This window comes from Emys orbicularis, chromosome 25 (genome assembly GCF_028017835.1).
Source record: "Emys orbicularis isolate rEmyOrb1 chromosome 25, rEmyOrb1.hap1, whole genome shotgun sequence".
Taxonomy (NCBI): Eukaryota; Metazoa; Chordata; order Testudines; family Emydidae; genus Emys; species Emys orbicularis.
This window is the reverse complement of record NC_088707.1, coordinates 12,279,877-12,299,251: the sequence shown is the minus strand read 5'-3', so window position 1 is coordinate 12,299,251 and position 19,375 is coordinate 12,279,877. Positions and strand designations below refer to the sequence as shown.

General features: G+C 57.1%; 1 protein-coding gene across 1 annotated transcript in view; it reads right to left on the bottom strand.

Annotated features, from left to right (window-relative positions):
• Positions 1–19,375, bottom strand: part of LOC135894652 (alpha-2-macroglobulin-like protein 1) — a 77,246-nt gene that overhangs the window by 39,469 nt on the left and 18,402 nt on the right. Inside the window, exons 9-16 of the mRNA XM_065422790.1 lie at positions 18,771–18,885; positions 17,712–17,821; positions 12,664–12,828; positions 11,887–12,117; positions 10,791–10,854; positions 10,502–10,647; positions 6,872–7,021; positions 5,760–5,945 (exon numbers count right to left, since the gene is read on the bottom strand). Of these exons, the coding sequence (XP_065278862.1) occupies positions 5,760–5,945; positions 6,872–7,021; positions 10,502–10,647; positions 10,791–10,854; positions 11,887–12,117; positions 12,664–12,828; positions 17,712–17,821; positions 18,771–18,885 (1,167 nt within the window). The remainder of the gene's footprint in view (positions 1–5,759; positions 5,946–6,871; positions 7,022–10,501; positions 10,648–10,790; positions 10,855–11,886; positions 12,118–12,663; positions 12,829–17,711; positions 17,822–18,770; positions 18,886–19,375) is intronic.

The window sequence follows — 19,375 nt, the reverse complement described above, 5'->3', positions numbered from 1 at the left end:
ACGGTACACCGATGACACCCAAGCCTGTAGTGGGCGAAGCCGTAGTCTGGCGTGCCTGGTTACGTAGGTGCACGAGGCCATGTGACCCAACAGGGCAAGGCATGTCCTTATGATGGTGAACGGAGATGCCCGCAGTCCGTGAATGACGCGTGCGATGGTCTGAAAGCGGCCTTCTGGCAGAATGGCTCGTGCACTTCTGGAGTCCAGGATCGCTCCAATGAACTCTATTCTCTGTGTTGGCACCAGAGTGGACTTCTCTCTGTTGAGTAGAATGCCCAGCTCGTGGAAAGTCTGTGTCACCATGTGGACGTGAGCTTGAACTTGGTCTCTGGTGCGGCCGCGTACCAGCCAGTCGTCCAAATACGGGAACACCTGTACTCCTTGTCGGCGAAGGTATGCCGCGACGACTGCCAGACACTTTGTGAACACTCTGGGAGCCGAGGACAAGCCGAAGGGAAGAACTGCGAATTGGTAGTGCACCTTGTTTACTACAAATTGCAGGAAGCGCCTGTGAGGCGGGTAAATTGCTATATGGAAATAAGCGTCCTTCATGTCGAGGGCGGCGAACCAGTCTCCAGGATCCAGCGAGGGAATAATGGTCCCCAATGATACCATGCGGAACTTCAACTTTACTATGAATTTGTTGAGTCCGCGCAAGTCTAAGATGGGCCGTAGACCCCCTTTCGACTTGGGGATCAGGAAGTAGCGGGAATAAAACCCCCTGCCCCTTAACTCCTGCGGAACCTCCTCTATGGCTCCCATAGAGAGGAGCCCGAAAACCTCCTGTGTAAGGAGTTGCTCGTGAGAAGGGTCCCTGAAGAGGGACGGGGAGGGGAGTGGGAGGGGGGGCGAGGAAAATTGGAGGGCGTATCCCCTCTCCACCGTGCGAAGGACCCAACGGTCCGATGTTATAAGGGACCAAGCACGGTGGAAACGGGAGAGGCGATCCCGGAAGGGGGGAGTTGAATCCTGGGTGCTGGTTCTGGTGCCGTCCTCGACCGCACCTTCAAAAGGCTTGTCTAGGCCCTGAAGGTGGTCTCGGCTGGCCCTGGGTCTGACCGGGTTGAGGGCCAGTCGACCGTCGCCTACCGCCTCGACCCCGCCTCCTGGCAAAGTCCTGTCTCGGGCGAGGCGGGGGAGGGTAGAACCTCTGAGGCTGGGGCCTGAAGGGTCTGCGCTGTGGACCTGGGACATGCATCCCCAGAGAGCGCATCATCGTTCGAGAGTCCTTAAGGTTTTGGAGCCTCGAGTCTGTCTTTTCCGAAAACAGGCCCTGACCCTCAAAGGGCAAGTCCTGGAGGGTCTGCTGCAGTTCAGGTGGCAGGCCCGACACCTGGAGCCAGGAGGTTCGCCTCATAGCTATACCCGACACCAGGGTCCTAGCGGCCGAGTCGGCTATATCCAGGGAGGTCTGTAGGGAGGTGCGTGCCACCCGCTTACCCTCCTCTACCAAAGTCCCGAACTCCTCCCTAGATTCCTGGGGAACCAGTTCCTTAAACTTCTCCATGGAGGACCAGGTGTTAAAACTATATCGGCTTAAGAGCGCCTGTTGGTTGGCCGCCCTAAGCTGAAGCCCCCCCGCGGAATAGACCTTGCGCCCGAACAAATCGAAGCGCTTAGCGTCCTTCGATTTTGGCGCTGCCGCCTGCTGGCCATGGCGCTCCCGTGCATTTACTGATGAGACCACCAGCGAGCACGGTTGGGGGTGAGTGTACAAGTACTCGTGGTCCTTGGAGGGTACAAAGTACTTCCTCTCCACGCCCCTGGCCGTGGGCGGAATAGAGGCCGGGGTTTGCCAGATGGAGGTGGCATTAGTTTGAATGGAGCGAATCAGCGGTAACGCGACCCTGGATGGGGCGTCCGCTGAAAGGATGTTCACGATCGGGTCGTGAACCTCCACGATCTCCTCCATCTGGAGGTCCATATTGCGCGCCACCCGGCGCAACAGGTCCTGGTGGGCCCGAAGGTCTATGGGGGGCGGGCCCATGGCGGATGTCCCCGCTACCGCCTCATCAGGAGAGGAGGAGGAGGATACTCCCGGTGGCAAGGGGTCCAAAGGCAAGTCTTGCTCCAGGTGCTCCTGGAGCTGGGCCTCGCTCGTCCCAGGGTCTATGGCCTGCGCCGGCGTGGGCACTGGAGCCTCCATGCCCCCTGGCGGGGGGCGGGAGATAGTGGCCTCCGGGGCTCTGGGCTCAGAGCGTGCCGAGCGGGAGGCAGACGGTGGGGCCCCTTGGGCTTGGTGGTAGGCCCATGGGGTCCAAAAGGACCAGTGAGCAGGTCCCTGCGTAGGGTCCTCTGCCATGTCCTGCGAGTGGCCGAAGTCCGCCGAAGCCGCCTGTCCCTGTGGAGGGTAGGCCGATCTAGAGGCCCCTTCAGAGGAGTGGGACGCGGATCTCGACGGCCATGGCGGTGCCGAACGGGATGCATCCGTCCCCGGCTGGTGCGGTGCCGGTCGGTGCCGGTCGTAGGGCGATCTGTCCCAGCGTGCCGGAGATTGGTGCCGGGATCGGGATCGGTGCCGGTAGCCGCGCCGGTGCCGCGATCCGGATCTGGAGCGGGACGACGATCGCGACCACACCCGGTGCCGGGAGCGGTCTCTCGATCGGCGCTCATTCCGGTACCGGGAGGTGCGCCTCGAGTCCGAACGGTGCCGGCGGTCGCGACGGTGCCGAGATGTGGAGCGGCGTCGCGAAGAGGACCTCGACCGCGAGTACGACCGGCGCCGAGGTGATAGTCGGCGCCGGGGCTCCAAGCGGCGTCGGGACCTGCTCCGAGACCTGGAGCGGTGCCGAGAGTCCACGGTTGGAGACGGTGGGCGCACCAGTGCAGGCTTACCTCTCGACTGCACAATGCGCGGAGCCACCGGTGCCGGGAGCTGCGACGGTGCCGGCTCCGTGAGTGCGATCAGGTCCCTCGCGGTGGTAAATGTCTCCGGAGTTGAGGGGAGACAAGGTTCCACCACCAGCCTAGGTGGTGAAACAGTCCGTACCGGACTCAACGGCCTCGGTGCCGGAGTCGACGGTGTGGCCGCCTGCTTTTGGCGGTCCAAAGGCGGACGCGGCTCTACCCCCGGCACCGGGGGAGCCGGCGTCTTCAGGGCAGCAGTGTCCTGTGCCTTGCGGGCCTTTTTATGGCCCGTAGATAGAGATCGGCGCCGAGTCCCCTGAGGTGGGCGCGGTGCCGAAGTCTGCCGGTGCCGAGAGGACTTGTCCACGGCGCCGGTCGGGGCCGCTGGGGCGCTGCGCACCGAGGCGCTCGGTGCCGGGGCTGGGCGCGCCGAGGGAGGGTCCGGGCTGAGCGCCGCCTCCATTAGGAGCTGCCGAAGCCGAAAGTCCCGCTCCTTCCTTGTTCGCGGCTTGAAGGCCTTGCAGATTGGGCACTTATCTGCCTGATGGGCTTCCCCGAGGCACTTCAAGCAGGAGGCGTGCGGGTCGCTTGTTGGCATCGGCTTCGCGCAGGACGCGCACGGCTTAAAGCCAGGAGCCTTGGGCATGAGCCCGGTATGCTCCGGGGGGAAAAGGGGGGAGAACAACTCCCTTAACCCCCGCTAACAATTTGCAACAACTACAAACTATCTAAAGAACTCTAACTACTATACACAACTATCTAAATGAACAACTATCTACAGAAATGAGCTAGAAGCTAGGGAGTGTGGAGACCAGCTATGCTGTGCTCCACAGTTCCAACGACCGTCAGGGGCGGTAAGAAGGAACTGAGGGGGCGCTGGGTCGGCTGGGTATATATCCAGCGCCATGAGGGCGCCACTCCAGGGGGCTCCACAGCCGACCCACCGGGTGTTGCTAGGGTAAAAGTTTTCCGACGAATGGATATGAGCAAGCACTCGAAGAAGAACTCTGTTTTCCCCTAGAGCTCCAGGAAGAAATCACAGACAGTGTGGAACAGGCTGCCCAGCACCATCTGTGATTTGGGGGGCATGTCATAAACATGCAGCTAAGGGTAGCATAAAATCCCTCCTTTACCTGTAAGGAGTTAAGAAGCTCAAATAACCTGCTTGGCACCTGACCAAAAGGACCAATAAGGGAAGAAGATACTTTCAAATCTGTGGGAGGAGGTTTTTGTTTGTGCTCTTTTTGTTGTTCTCTCTCGGACAGAGAGAGACCAGGGCAGGAGAAAACATCTCCTAAAACCCTACCTGAAATAAGCATCTAAGATTACAAAAATTGTAAATAATAGCAAGGAAATGCATTGGATTATCTTTTGTTTTAGCTTGTGAATTTTCCCTGTGCTAAGAGGGAGGTTTATTCCTGTTTTCTCTAACTTTGAAGTTGAGCCTAGAGGGGAATCCTCTGTGTTTTAACTCTTTTTATTACCCTGTAAAATTACCTTCCATCCTGATTTTACAGAGGTGCTTCTTTTACTTTTTTCTTTATAATAAAGTTCTTCTTTTAGTTTTTAGTGTCCTAAAAACCCAAGGGTCTGGTCTGTGCTCACTTGGTTAATCTATTGGTTGGTAGATTATTGTCAAGGCTCCCCAGGAAAGGGGGTGAAGGGGCTTGGGGGGATATTGTGGGGAAAGAGGAACTCCAAGTGTCCTTTTCCTGAATCTTTGTCTAACTCACTTGGTGGTGGCAGCAATACCGTCCAAGGACAAGGAAAGGATTTGTGCCTTGGGGAAGTTTTTAACCTAAGCTGGTAGAAATAAGCTTAGGGGGTCTTTCATGCGGGTCCCCACATCTGTACCCCAGAGTTCAGAGTGGGGAGGGAACCCTGACAGCACCCATCCCCATCCTTACCCCTCTGCACCCATCCCCCCACCCACTCCTTGCCCCCTCTACACATCTCACTCAGGCGGCTTCCTCCTCCTCCAGGCTGCCTGGGACCGGCAGGGGAGCACTGGGAGCACCAGAGGCACTATCTCCGGGAGCTCCGTTCCCACACCCGGTGCCACCGCAGGTCCTACTGGCCGGAGGAGGCATTTCAGGAAAATCCTGCTCTGCCCCTGGGGCCCCAGGCTGGAGCAGGCTCAGTCACTCTGTGGTGAAGGCGTGCACAGGCTGGTCAGCACATAGGAGGGGATGGAGCAGGCGCGGTGCAGAGCAATTCCTCGCAGAATAATGCTGCCAAACTCCAAGCCTCTGCTGGGCATGTGGGTCCTGCCATTCCCAGGAGCTTCCCATGCAGCCAAATGGGGGCTGCATGTCATGGGAAAGGCAAAGGGCACCTCCCTGACCCCAGGGAGACCTCCTGGCCTAGGGTCAAGTCTCTGCTCCCAGGAAGGGAGCTTCTCAATTAAACAGCTTTGTTTTATCATGGGAAAACTGAGTATTTTCCCCACCTCCCCTTCTGAGCAACTGCTGAGGTGTGTTAGCTGAAACGCCTCAGAAAGTTCAGCCTGAAACCGACCCTTGGCTGGGGAAATTTCAGCCCTAAACGTTTCAGTCTGACAACGTTACATGAACTGAAAATTTATAACGGGAAGTGCCAGAGAACCGTAACTGGAGGTGGCGCTGCCAGCCCTGCAGGTAATACCCCTGTGCCCAGGAGTGGGGCGGGATGGGGCGTTCCTGCTCCCTGGATACGCCGGGGATCTGTCCCAGGGCCTGGGCCGTGTCTGAAGGTGGCCGGGGAGGTGTATCCCAGACCTGAGTTTGCTAGGAGCATCCCTGGGGATTCAGTAGCACAGGCTGGACCATTTGGTGGGATTCACCCCTGGATGCCAGCAGCTCTGGGCACATCGGAGCCAGTTTAGTCCTTTCAGGCTACAGAGGAGTGTGAGGCCTGGCCAGGCCCAACCCTACCTTAAACAGGCTGTAGGTGTCAGGCTGAGGGGGAGTCTGGCTGCTAGTCCCTCTGCGACACCTCCACTGGCCACCTAAGCCACGGCAGTGAGGAACTGCAGTCTGGGGCGGATCATCACATGACTCAGGCTCTCGCACTGCATCGGGATAGTCTCCTCGGGGAAAATCGGGGAGCAAGTTATAGACCTAAAGACAAACACAGACAACATCAGCCATGAAACCAAGACACGAGCTACCCCAGAGCCAGCTCCTGCCCCTCCTCCCACTAACACATCACCCCACAAACCTCTGCTCTTGCCCCAGCCTCATCTCTAGCCTGGACACCTCCCCCCGCCCTAACCCAGCACCCATCCCCATCCCCCACGTGGGCGTCTGTCCCTGCACCTCCCCCCACAGCCCTAGTAGAGGGACCCGCGCTCCCAATGCCCTGGGAGAACTTGGGGGGGGGGGAAGGGCAGGTGCCCCTTCTCGCCGTGGGGCAGCGAATGGCTCTTAGCGCCCCTCCCCCACTCTGTCCGGATCACAGAGGGGCTGCGTTGGGGTCTGGCCCTGGGACCATGGCTCACAGGGACACGTGACTCAGCCTCTGGCCCATCGAGTCCCATCTCCTGCTGCCCCACGGGGCTTGGGAGGTTCCACTCGCTGTGTGCAGAGCCCGTGAGCCCCTGGACGGCAGGCGCCAGAGACGGCCCGAGTGCGATTCCATATCATCACCCGGGCAGGGACAACTCCCACAATGCACCTGGCCAGTTGTCGCCTGCTGTACATGGGGGTAGGGAATTCTCCTGCCCCCACCCCTGGGGACCAGCTCTGCCCTGGAGAGCGAGCTCCGGTTACCCCGGCCATTATCTCAGCTCCGAGCTCCATGTTCCCAGCCGGAGCTGGGGTGAGGGGTGCTGGGAGGGGGGCACTGCAAGGGCTGATGGGAGAACAGGCAAGGCAAGCGGGGACCCCCAGAGTTAGGGGCTGTCAAGTGCCATGGGAGCAGCCCTCAGACGGGGAGAGGTGGCCTCGAGGGGTGTCCCCCAGCGGCCGTGCATCGCCCCTCCCTGCATGGGGGAGGACTCGTCGGGGGAAGGTCCGGGTGCACGGCCGAGCTGCTCTGGACTCACAGTGTTGACGCTGAGCTCGGCCTCGGGCTTCATGAGCAGCACGCTCTGATCCACGGCGCGGATGGCGCACAGGGACCCGGGGGCAGCCTGCACCCGCAGCTGGAGCTCTGAGCCCGGCAGGGCCCGGTCCTGCGAGAAGGCCAGCTTCACCTGGCGAGGCACAGCACGTCACAGGGGAGGGGGAGAGAGACCCCCTGTCAAGGCTGAATCCCCACTCTGGCACTCCGAGTGCAGAAGTGGGGGCCCACAAGGATTCAAAAAATTAATTCTTGGCCTCTCCAGGCTTGTATTAAACTCCCAAGGTTACAGCTTCTCTCTGACCTTAGCTTGGTAAATGCTGCCACCACCCAAATGCAAAAAAAACAACAACAACAAAACCCTTTGAACCCAGGAAGGAGCACTTGGGAATTCCTCCCTGTGGGGTACCCTCAAGCCCTCTCCCCCCCTCCCCCCCGGGGAAGAGCTGAGAAAGAAAACAAAGGAAATTAGCTGTTGCTACCAGCTAATCAAACAACATGCACAAACCTCTTAGGACACCAAAAATCCAATCCTGTTCTTAAAAAAGGGAAATTTTATTAAAAACAAAAAGGAAGAAAATACATCTGGAATTTAGGCTTTTGCTAGATTTTAAAAGAGCAATTCCAAAAATCAAGCACCCAAAATAGCTTTCTTGGGGGTTCAGCTTAATGGTTACTGTGACGAAGTGGGGGGTTTTCTTGTTTTCTGTGGGGTTTCAATGGAGGGGGTGGGACTCAGTTTCCCTGGGTGTTACTGTTTTAACGAGGGGAGGGGAGAGGGAGTTTGTTGTTACAGAGGACCGGAGAGGGAACTTGGGACCCCAGCCAATGGCCTGGAGGATGGATACCCCAGCGACCGGTGACCTGAGACCCCAACCCGGAGACCCAGCTCAGGAGTTGCAGCCGGTTCTGGCCAGTGGGAGAACAATGGGCTGCAGAGTGAGGACCTAGTGACCTAACCAGCCGGTTCCAGCCAGAGGACAGAAGGGAGGAGAGGAGGCCCCAGTTTACAACCCTGTTTACCTGGAGAGAAGACAATGGACAGAGGCAGGGCTTGGGGCAGGGGATATCAGATGCCCAGCTGGGCAGCAGGGGGGGTCAGGGCTGGAGAGGGGGAGCAGGCAGAGCCCGCCTGGATGCAGGGAGACTGGGATGTGCTGTGCTGAGGGAGGCCAGGCCTGAGGGTCAGAGAGTTTCCTGTGCTGTGTTCAACGCTGAATAAACCCTCCTATTTTATGCTGGCTGGGATTCACTCCGGTCTAGAGAACAGGGTTGCATCAACCCCTTCGGGGGGTGGAGGCCCCGAGGGTCCAGAGCGAGTGGACTCCCTGAGGGGGCCCACGGTGAGAGACGGAAGTGCTAAGGCTCAGAGAGGTGCGGCTCCAGGAGGTGGAGGGGCCTGACCCCAAGAGAGAGTGGACCCCCGAGAAGGGCTGTCTCACTGAAAGAGGCACCCCCCCACGGACCGCACGGGGCCCAGAGTGGGAATGATCTGTGAGTCCGTGACAGTTACAAGCAAACAAAAGCATCTGGGGTTAGCACAGAGAAGTCCACAAGTCAATAAGAAATAAAAGAAATAACCCTGATCGTTTCTTTTTAGACATTCCCTAATATTACTTATATAGCTGAGGCTTCTGATAAGTAGGTTCGAGGTATGAATTGATCATCTATAATCACACCTGGCTTAAGCTGCTTACAGCATTGCTAGTCCATCCCTGCAGCCCAGAACAACAAACAAAGGGAAAGTTTCTTTCCCAATTTTAAAAAGTTCTACCTTCCCATTGGCTCTTTTGGTCAGGTGCCCACGCCTTGGCTTTTACCTGTGGGCTTGTTAACCCTTTACAGGTCAAGCAAGCAGAGAACAGACCAAGAGGGATTTTACAGCTAACTGGCTGGCTGGGTGTCTATCAAAGAGAGCTACTCCCCCCACCCCCTCCACTTCATGTATCACACCCCCGCAGGGGCAGGAGGAGACAGGCTGGGGTGGACCAGGCACCGAGTGTCACTCTGGCCCCAGGCCCCGCTGGCTGAAGGGCTGGGGCTTTGGGAGTCCGTGCTGGGGGTGAGGGGTCGAGGCAGCCCAGGCTCATTCAGCGCCCCTGTGGGACGGCTCAGGGAGCTGCAGATATTCATAGACACCCGGGGGCGGGGATAGGAGGTGCAGGGGGGGAGGGATACGACAGGATCACCAGACCCACCAGATAAAACTCATGAGTCAGACCCCCAAAAAGTCCTGAGATTCTTGACGAGGACGAAGCCCTGGGCTGCAGTCTGTCCTCTGGCTTCTCCGCTCCCCGCCCCCCACCCCGAGTGTGTCTGTACGTGCACAGCACTGTCCGGGGGGGTCGGCTGAAGGCTGAGCGATTAGGCCAATACCAAGCAGATGCCAGTTGCTGGGGGGGGGGGCAGCCGCCATTGCCAAGGGGGGCATTGAAATGCCCCCGGGTAACAGTGCACTGCCTCCCCGTGCGGGGGGGGGGAGAAGGGTCACACTTACCCCCAGGGCAGTGGGGTGAAGTGTGGGGGGGAGCAGAAGGACTCAGCCAGACCCCACAAGATGGAGGGGAGAGGTAGAGGAGGAATTCTGTATCTTTACCTCCCTACTCCCACAGGGGAGGGGCCTTCCCCCCAACTGACCCCTATGCGCAGTGGGGAGGGGGCTGATGGCTGGTCCCTGGTGAAAGCTTTTTCTCAATGACAGGGATGTCCCCCTGCCGGCTGCCCAGAGAGGGGAGCCCCAGCCTTCATGGGGGGGCATTTCTACTGCTCATCTGGCTAAGAGTGGGAATCGGCTGCCGGCCCAGAGGAGGAGAGGGGCCCCTCCCCTCATGACACTGGTGCCCCAGTCGACTGGAGGGGCAGCAGCCCCCTTAGAAACCCTCTAAAGAAATATGGCCAGCTGGCCACCCCGCAAGCCTCCAGAGGGGAAGGGGGATCAGACCATCATATCCTGCCCCCCGCCCCAGGAATCTCCCAGGGTGAGCAGGGGCAGGCGCAGGTTGGAGGATGGGCAGTGGGTAGGGCTGAGGTGGCAGAAGTTCTGGGGGGTTGGGGGAGCAAGTGGCTGTAGAGACTGGGGAGTGGGGAGGGCTCAGGGCAGCAGGTACCTGCCAGGGAGCCCAGAGTCGGACGGGGAGGGGCCAGGTCCTGGCCAGTGGGATGGGAGGGACAGAAGCAGGAGCTCTGGGGAGCTGGGGACAGGGAGGCGAGGGGTGGGGCAGGCAGGCAGCAGGTACCTGCTGGGCCCGGAGTGAGAGGCTGAGTCCGCGGGGGAAGCAGGGTGGGCTGGGGGAGGCAGGAAGGGTTTGGGGGAGCAGGTACTTGCTGGGGCCAGGGAGAAGGGAATGGGAGGGGGGAGGGCAGGCACCTGCTCCTCCATTGTGTGGGGGCCGGAGCTCTTCCCGTCACCGCGGGAACGCCTGCAGGCGGGGGCGAAATGGCTAGTGATCAATTCACCAGAGCTGGCACTAACGCAACGACCCTGGCGCTGCTGGAAGGCCGGGGAAGGGAGGGGCTGGGGACACTCAGCGATGCCCCTGCTCAGGGCTCCTGTTATGGGGCAGGGAGAGATTCCCCCACCCCAGAGGCTCCTGCGCCCGAGCCCCAGTCTCACCTTGTTCAGGAGGCACTTGGCCACATGCAGCCGGGCGCGGTCGGCAGCCAGCTCTCCATCGGGCAGCACCGTGTAACCCAGCACCGTGGCAGCGGGAGCCAGCTCAGCGCCGACAGGCAGCTCGACAGAGAAGGAGCCCTTCAGCCCTAGGGACGGTGGGAAACACCCAGGGGAAGTCAGGCCCAGCCAGCGGAGCCCCCTCCCCCAGCCCAGCCCCTGCTCAAGGGGCTCAATCCCCAGTCACCCCCTGGGCACCCCCATCTCCACAGACCCCTCCCCCGCCACTTACCAGCCCCCTCCCTGAGGTCCAGCCCCTTGTGGAGGATCCTGGCGATGGCTCCCTTGGCCACGACCTGCAGAGGAGGAGACGGGAGTCACTGAGCTGTGTGATGCTGTGTGGAATCTGGGAGACACTTTATGGTATTGTTGATACCAACATTAGAAAATTGCAGGGAATCTGACCAGATATACCATGGAAGGTGTCTGTGGAAATGGTGCGATTTGCCAAGTATGATGATCTTGTTTATATGTTTGTATCACCTTTGTATTGCGTTCTAGGTCTGTGTGGTACATCTGTATTTCAAAACTCAGGCTGTGGTTCTGGGTGACACCCCCAGACAGATTGGCATCAGCACTGCCGAGCCTGTTCGATGGCCCATCACGGGTCATCAGCCCGACAGTGAACCCATTGAAAGGAACTAGGGGCTACACCTTATGAGTCAGCAAGGCATGTAGGGGCAGGCTGGTGGACAGAGAACTCTAAGGCTTTTCCATGCCATGTGCTGTGCAGCTTGTGTTTGGGACAAAGGAAGTACCAGCCGCATGGCAAAAGGAATATAAAGGGCAGCTGCATCTTCTCCATTTTGTCTCCATTCCTGCTTCTTACCTCTGGAGTAACTGTTCTACAAACGAAGCTCTGAACAAAGGACTGAACGACCCATTCAAGCTGTGGATCTGTTCCAGAGGGACTTTCAAGCCAGCAAACTCACCAATACTGCTCAGAACCTGATATATGGACTTTGAAGTCTCTGTTTGTATGTGATTGTTTTACCATTTAACAACTCTCTTCTTGTTCTTTCTTTTTTCCTTATAATAAACTTTTCGTTTCAGACACTAAAGGACTGGCCCTTGGAATTCAAAGGAACCGTTCGATTCCCCACTGCTCTGCTGTGGGGTCACAGCGCTGACTCCGCACCTCGTGCTCACAGATGTGCGCACACACGCACCTTGTGCTCTCTCTCTCTCTCTCTCTCTCTCTCTCACACACACACACACACACACACACACACACACACACACACACACACACACACACACACACACACACACACACACACACACACACACACACACACATATGCTTTAGTCTCCCAGGATGGGCTCACCAGGAAGATGAAATCCAGGCTCCTGGACCCATTCCCCAGGGCCTCCCTAGCAATGACGTAATCCACCTGGAGCTGCTGGGCCTGGTCGCAGGGCAGCACCCCTCCCAGCGAGCGGATCTTCAGGAAACTCTGGCTCTTGGAGTAGAAGGGCTCCAGGTTACGATGGGCATCCAGATAACTGGGAGAGACTCTTCCATACACAGAGCTGCGAGCCACCTGCTTGAAGTGCCCCTGGGGGATAGAGAGAGCGATGGGGATCGCAGGGGAGCAGAGCACCCAGCACAGGACAGGAATACAGCCGGGGCGGGCCAGGCTCTGACGTTGCCGGCTGAGCTCACCCCCATGGCCCCTCGCCCTGCGTCCCAAAGAGTGACATGGAAAACCCCAGCGGTTCGAATGGGGCAGCCCGACAGCGGCAATGGGGCAGCCCCTGAGCTGCGCTGCCCGAAGGGGGCGACCTTCCTAACTAACTAATCCCCACCCCAAATATTAATGAGAAGACAGGTGGTGGCACTAAGATGCCGTTTGCGCCACCCCATTGATGGTTCTGCTGGTGGGTTCTGTGCCTGTCCCCCGCCACCGTCTGTCCTGGCTATTCAGCGTGCAGGTGCTTCGGGCAGGGCCGTCTGCTATGCTGAGTGTGTGCAGCACCCAGCACCATGGGGCCCCGATCCTGGCGGCTCCTTAGTCACCACCGTAATAAACATCAAAGATCACAGAATCAATAACAGGCTGGAGTGCAGGGGCCCCACTGGGGCTCAGAGACCCGTCACTTACCCTCAGAGTGACCGTCCCGGTCCATCCGGAGGTGTCCAGCTCGAAGGAGGCTCTGCCAGACTCGTCCGTATGAAAGGTTTGCTTCTTATTCTTATCTCCATAGCTAACAAAGAGTTTCAGCTTCTCATTCTTCAGCGCAGAGCCACCTGCCGCCTTCAGGAGCATCTGAGCCGGGAGAGAAAGGGGGAGACGCACAACTCAGGGGAGCAGACTCCTGGGAGAGTGTTACCCACTAGGGGCTAAAGAGCTGGCGGGGAGCAGAAAGGGACAATGCAATCCAGCCCTGAGATGCACTGGGAAAGCCCAGGGCTGGGATGGGGTGTTGTGGTGAGGACTGAGGGGCATTAGCAGATCTCGGAAGAAGTTGCGGCAGGACTGGAATAGCTGGGGGTGCTGGGGTGAGCACTGAGGGGTAACAGGTTGTCTGATCCCTTGACTGAGCCCTCCCTTGGGATGTGGGACTCTACAATCCAGCCACCCCCAGGCCCTGAAACCAGGGCCTCAGATCTCCCAGCCTCCTTGCTTTGCTTACATACATTCCCTCGGAGTCCCATCTGGGCTGTGGCCACACTCAGCTTTAAGATTAACCCCTTAGGGACAATGTGGTAGGCAAGCAAGGAACCCAGGGTTAACAAAGGAATTTCTAAACCAGAGTCACTGAGGCTACATCCTCACTACGGGGGGGGTCGATTTAAGATACGCAAATTCGCAAATTCGACGTATCAGATCCGACTTACCCTGTTGTGAGGACGGCGGCAAAATCGACTGCCGCGGCTTCCCGTCGACGGCTCTTACTCCCACCTCCGCTGGTGGAGTAAGCGCGTCGATTCGGGGATCGATCGTCGCGTCCTGACGAGACGCGATAAGTCGATCCCCAAGAGATCGATTTCTACCCGCCGATTCAGGCGGGTAGTGTAGACCTAGCCTTAGACGGCTCAAGCGTTACAGATTTTTGCCAGAGAACAAATGTCCTGATGAGCACCCTTCTCTAGTCTGATCTCACCCTGCCTCTGACTCTGGGGTTTGTCAACAGTTCAGGCTGGGCAGAATCCCTCCCGCCTTGTCTGTCTCCAGCCAGTTCTTCTGGCATGTGGTGATGGTCGGCACGGCTGCACAGAGCAGCGCCCCTTCTTAAGTAGAGTCTCTCTGGACCCTTCTGCTATGTGCTCAGCTGGAAAACTCCATCTCCCTCCCCCAGACGTGCTCACCCCACCTGCGGGCCCTTGTGTAGAAATAACATTGTTCTGTGGGGGTGGGCCAGTAGTTGAGAGACAATCAAAACTGATGGCGCTAGATTGCCATCTTGAGATCTTCTCCGTGATAGTCCTTCAACAAAGTGTCACGCACCTTTTCTAGGCTGGGCACCTGTCGAGAATACAATACAATAATCTGCCTTGGGTAAATTTAGGCGTGTGCACGGCACATCATACAATGGGAAGGTACTTACCTGTTAGTAACTAGCGTTCTTCGAGATGTGGTGTCTATATGTGCTCCACTTCTGGTGTGCATATGCCCCATGCACCAGAGATCTGAATGCATTAGCCACCAGTGTCCACTGGTTGTGCCTGCACCCTGCATGCCTCCCTTGGAAGCTGGGATCTAAGATATAACTAGTAAGCTGTTGTGCACTGGTCCTTTGGGAGCAGCAGGCCTGGTAATTCTGTGGGTGCCCAGAGGAGAAGGGGCCGGACACTACAGGCGACGCTCAGAGGACCGGGGGCTATTACTCCCAGATCCTTTCCAGCGGCACTATCACCTGGACAGGTGTTCCTCATTTTGTAGCTGTTCATTTGATTTCTCCTTCCTAAGTGTAGTACCTCACACTGGGCTTTAATTAATTTCATCTTGTTGATTTCAGACCAATTCTCTAATTTGTCAAAGTCGTTATGAATTCTAATCCTGACCTCCAAAGTGCTAGGAACCCTCTCTGCATGGTGTCATCCACACATTTTAGAAGCACACTCTCCATTCCATTGTCCAAGTCTTTAATGACAATACTGAGTAGTACTGGACCCAGGACTGACCCCTGTGGGACCCTGTCACGGAGTATGGGGGACTCAGGGCCCTGCACCCCCGGCGTCCTGCGATTCACCATGACTCTCAGCCAGCCAGTAAAGCAGAAGGTTTATTTAGACGACAGGAATACAGTCCAAGACAGGTCTTGCAGGCACAGACAACAGGACCCCCCTCAATTAGGTCTATCTTGGGGTCCCAGAGCACCCTAGCCCCCTTGGGAGGTCAGAGCCCTGTCTCTCTCCCAGCCACCTCACCAGCCAGCTCCCGAAACTCTGCCTTCAGCGACCCCTCCACAGCCTTTGTTCAGTTTCCCGGGCAAAGGTGTCACCTCGCCTCTAACCCCTTCCTGGGTTCTCATGTTACATGCTCAGGTATTCTCCGTAGGTCAGTCTCCCATCCCCCAATGCAGACTATCCTAGCCACACTCCCCTGTCAGCATTCAAAGCCCACAGTAAGAAGAGTCCCAGTTCGTCACAGACCCCACTAGACACGTCTTCCCAGAGTCCAGCAAACTATTGATAACTACCCCTTGAGTATGGGGTTTTCAATCAGTTGTGCACCAACCTTGCAGTAATTTAATTTAGACCAGTGATTTTCAACCAGGGGGCCAGGGCCTCCTGGGGGCCCACGAGCAGGTTTCAGGGGGTCCACCAAGCAGGGCAAGTGTTAGACATGCTGGGACCCAGGGCACAGAGCTGAAGTCCCACCACATGGGGCAATTGCCCTGCTTGCTACTCCCTTAACGCCAGCCCTGGCTTTTATATGCAGAAAACCAGTTGCTGTGGCACAGGTGGGCTGTGGAGTTTTTACAGCATGTTGGCGCAGGGGGGGCTCAGAAAGGAAAAGGTTGAGAACCCCGACGTAGACCACGTTTCCCTAGTTTGCTTATGAGGATGTCAAAAGCCTTACTACAAACAGGATATATCGAGTCTACTGCTTCCCCCCACCCACTAGGCCAGTAACCCTGACTGCTAGACATGGCTTTTCTTACTGGGGACTTTAAAATCTCCCCTATTGCGCCTCAAGGAGCCAACAAAGGGGCGTCTGGGAGTTCAGAAACGGTCCAATTGTCTGGTGCTGTGCCTGTCGGTGCAGGACGCGAAACGAGATCCAGCACTGTCAGCAGCGGCGCGGCAGGACCCGTGCGATGGATGCTGAGTGCAGGAAATGGGACGTCTGTGCCACAGGTGCAGGTAGCAGAGGCACTGAGGAGAGCGGCACCTGGTGCAAGGAAGGCGAGAGCTCCGGGGTGATGCGTCGGTGCGGCAAACAGTGGTGCCGAAAGCACCCGCAGCAGCACCAGCAGCAATGACTGTGCCACAAGCAGTGGTGCTGAGAGGCCACCACCAAGTGAAATCCTCTCTGGGCACCAAGGGATGAGCCAGCACCAGAACCAAGGACTCAGGATGCCTGCTCTCTGGGCGCCAGAGGGACCAGGGATTGGCCTCGAGATGCCCTTCTCAAGTGACACAGAAAGAGGTGACGTAGCAGGCACCTGAGGAGATCTACTCCCGTGCTCCTTGGCAGGATGGCGTCCATCACACTCGAGGTCGCTAACCGGGGCAGGCACAGCCTTAGAGGCGGAAGAGATGGCTGCCAGGGTACTTTTTACCCAACGGTGATCGGTCCTAGGAGGACCCTGCATCTCTTCAGGGACTGAGCCTGGCCTCCTAGACTTCTCCAGGAGAAATCCCTTCAGTCTAGTCTCCCTGGATTTCACAGCCCGTTTGGGGAGGGCTCTGAAGTCCCTGCACTGCTCTCTAATGTGTGTCTGTGAACCCAGACAATACAGACACTTAGAGTGTCTGTCGTTCCGGGCATGGCAGACCCACACGAGGAACATTATTTAAATCCTGGGGGCAAAACCCCATTGTACGTGGAGAAGACAGGAACTGCTCACCTCAGAGCCCCCCCCCCCCAGGATTCATAGAGTCCAAGGGTAGAAGGGACCATTGTCATCATCCAGTCTGACCTCCTGCATAGCACAGTGCAGAGACCTGCCCCAAAATAACGCCCAGAGCCGACCTGTTAGAAGAACATCCCGTCTTCATTTACACATTGTCAGGGATGGAGAATCCACCACGAACCTCAGTAAAGTGTTGGTTAATTACCCTCACTATAAAAAATTTACACCTTATTTCCAATTTCAATTTGTGTAGCTTCAACTTCCAGCCGTTGGATCGTGTTCGACCTTTCTCTGCTAGATTGGATATTTGTTCCCCAATATTTACAAATTGTAATCAAGTCACCCTTTAACCTTCTCTTTCTTAAGCTAAATAGATTGAGCTCTTTGAGTCTATCACTATAAGGCATCTTGTCTAATCCTTTCACCAGTCTTGGGGCTCTTCTCTGAACCCTCTTCAATTTATCAATATCCTTGTAGAATTGTGGGCACCGGAACTGGACACGGGGTTCCAGCATCAGTTGCACCCCTGCCAAATACAGAGTAGCCGACTCGAGAGTCCCCTGTTTATACATCCCAGAATCACATTATTGCTTTTGGCCACAGCGTTGCGCTCGAGCTCATGTTCAGCTGATTATCCACCACGACCTCCAAATCTTTTCCAGAGTCCCTTCTTCCCAAGCTAGACTCCCCCACCCCGTACGTATGGCCGACATTCTTTGCTCCGAGGAGAGGGAGTCTACGACTGAAATCCTCCCTACAACAGGAGAGTTCAGCTAATCTAACTAAACCACTATCTCCAGTAACATTTATTAACTATCAAAATTACTTTTTACAAAACTTAAAGAGAAAATCTTCAGCGGAGCGGGAGACCGGACACTGCTGCTGGCTGTCTCTCAGCCAGAGGCCGTGAGAAGGAACTGAGGGTTGGCTGGTTGCTCAACCCCCATTGTGCCCTTGGTAAGGGGGGGCCTTGAGGACATGGAGAGCGCAGCTAAAGCATTCTGATCTCCAGTGCATGGGGCATGTGTGCACCAGAAGTGCAGCACATCCGGCAAGCAGTCAACACCAATGGAGGTTACAGTTGGTACAGACATATCCCACTCTGTCACACCTGTAATCCCGTTACCTTGCCAGTGTAGGGGATTCCAGCCTTGTAGGTAGCGTCAGCGTCCTCAAAGGTCACCGTAGCGATTTCAGACATGATGTCACAGCTCTTGGTCATGTTGAGCTCCACCCCTAGCAGGAGAGGGAGGCACAGTAGGAGGAATGTGCTGGTGCTGGGAGTGACACCAGAGTTCAGGCTACGTCCCAGATTTCTCTCCATAACAATCCGCGCAGCCATTTCTACCCCCTCTTGCTATGGACTGGAGGGTGTGATTTGGGGGAGAATTTGGGAGGTTTGGCTGGGGTCAGAGAAGGATTTTCCTGGGGAATCTGGAAACTAGAAAATTTAGATTCACCTTCCCCTGGGGCTTAATCCCAAACCAGCCACTTGACATTTGCCAGCAGTCTCCTGACTCTGCGGCCCTTTCCCCAGCAGAGAGTTCCTTACTGAACAGCCCCAGAGCTGACCCCGCACACAGGCCTCTCGGCACAGGGCCTGCCCCCAGAAAGGGCCGTTTTCAGAAGTGCCCAGTGACCCGTTGCCGTTCTGGACCCGCTCTCCTCCAGCCACTTCTCCATCGCTGATGTCAGCATCCGAGGGTAACGTTGTAGCCATCCCACAGTTACAGTTTTCAGCCAAATGGGTGTCGGCCACTCTGGAAATCAGGATTCTTCTGGGCTAAATGTGGAGTTATCTGGGTTTGTTGCTAAGCGATTAGCACTTGCAGTTTTGAACACTAAGCGCTAACGTCACTGAGGCCGTGACTCAGGACCCAGCGACACAGGCTGGGCCTTCACTCCGCTCTGCCAGCTCAGTCCACAGGCAGAGGCCACTCGCGGGAGGGTGTTTAGTCTTTGCGTGAACGTGCCCAGGTCTGAACTCCTCATGAGGGATCGATCCCAGTGATGGGCTGAACCAGAACCCCAGATCCAACCCCCCAACGCTACCTCTGGGCCTGTCTCTAAAGCAGCTGGGCTACGAATGACATGACCACATGAGCAAGTGAGACCCCTCTGCCCCTGGGGGTTCAGTGCTGGGAGCTGCCTGGGGGCGTGCATGTGTGCTTGATTTCAATCCCACCTGTCCCCTCCTCCATGAGAGACGCCTTGGCCTGGAGGCTCAGCTTGTAGTGAGGGTGGGTTAGGTTAACGGGAGCTATAACCACCTCTCTGGAAAAGCAGCCGTTGCTGTCAGTCTGGAGGGAGAGAATCACAGCCCGTTAGCAGCAGCTCTGCACCAGGTCCCGCAGGTGTCAGCTCAGCAGGTCTCTAATCGGGCTTGGCCTGGTTAGTGCTGGGCCGGGAGACACTCAAAGAAAATCTGGGGGCTGAAGTCAGCAGCAGGGGGTGCTCTCACCTTGGATTCAGCCCTGACACCAGTACCCCAGCGCGGCGCTAGGGGGCGCTGTGCAGCTGGAGCTGCTGTGGGTGGGATGAGACGTAAAACAGGCCCTGGCCACTCGTGCCCATCACAGATCCCCTGGTGCTTGTCCCCCATCGTCGTGGTAACGCTGGCTAATTCTAATCGCCCCCCTAGCCCCCCAGGGACTGAGAGCATTCGGGGAGATCTGTATTGTTCCATTGCCCCCGCCTAACGAGAGCTGTTGATGAGGAAGGGCGGCCCCGTAACCTGGGGCACTAGCCTAGGTCTGGAGAGACCTTGGGGCAAGTCCCTGCTCTGCCACA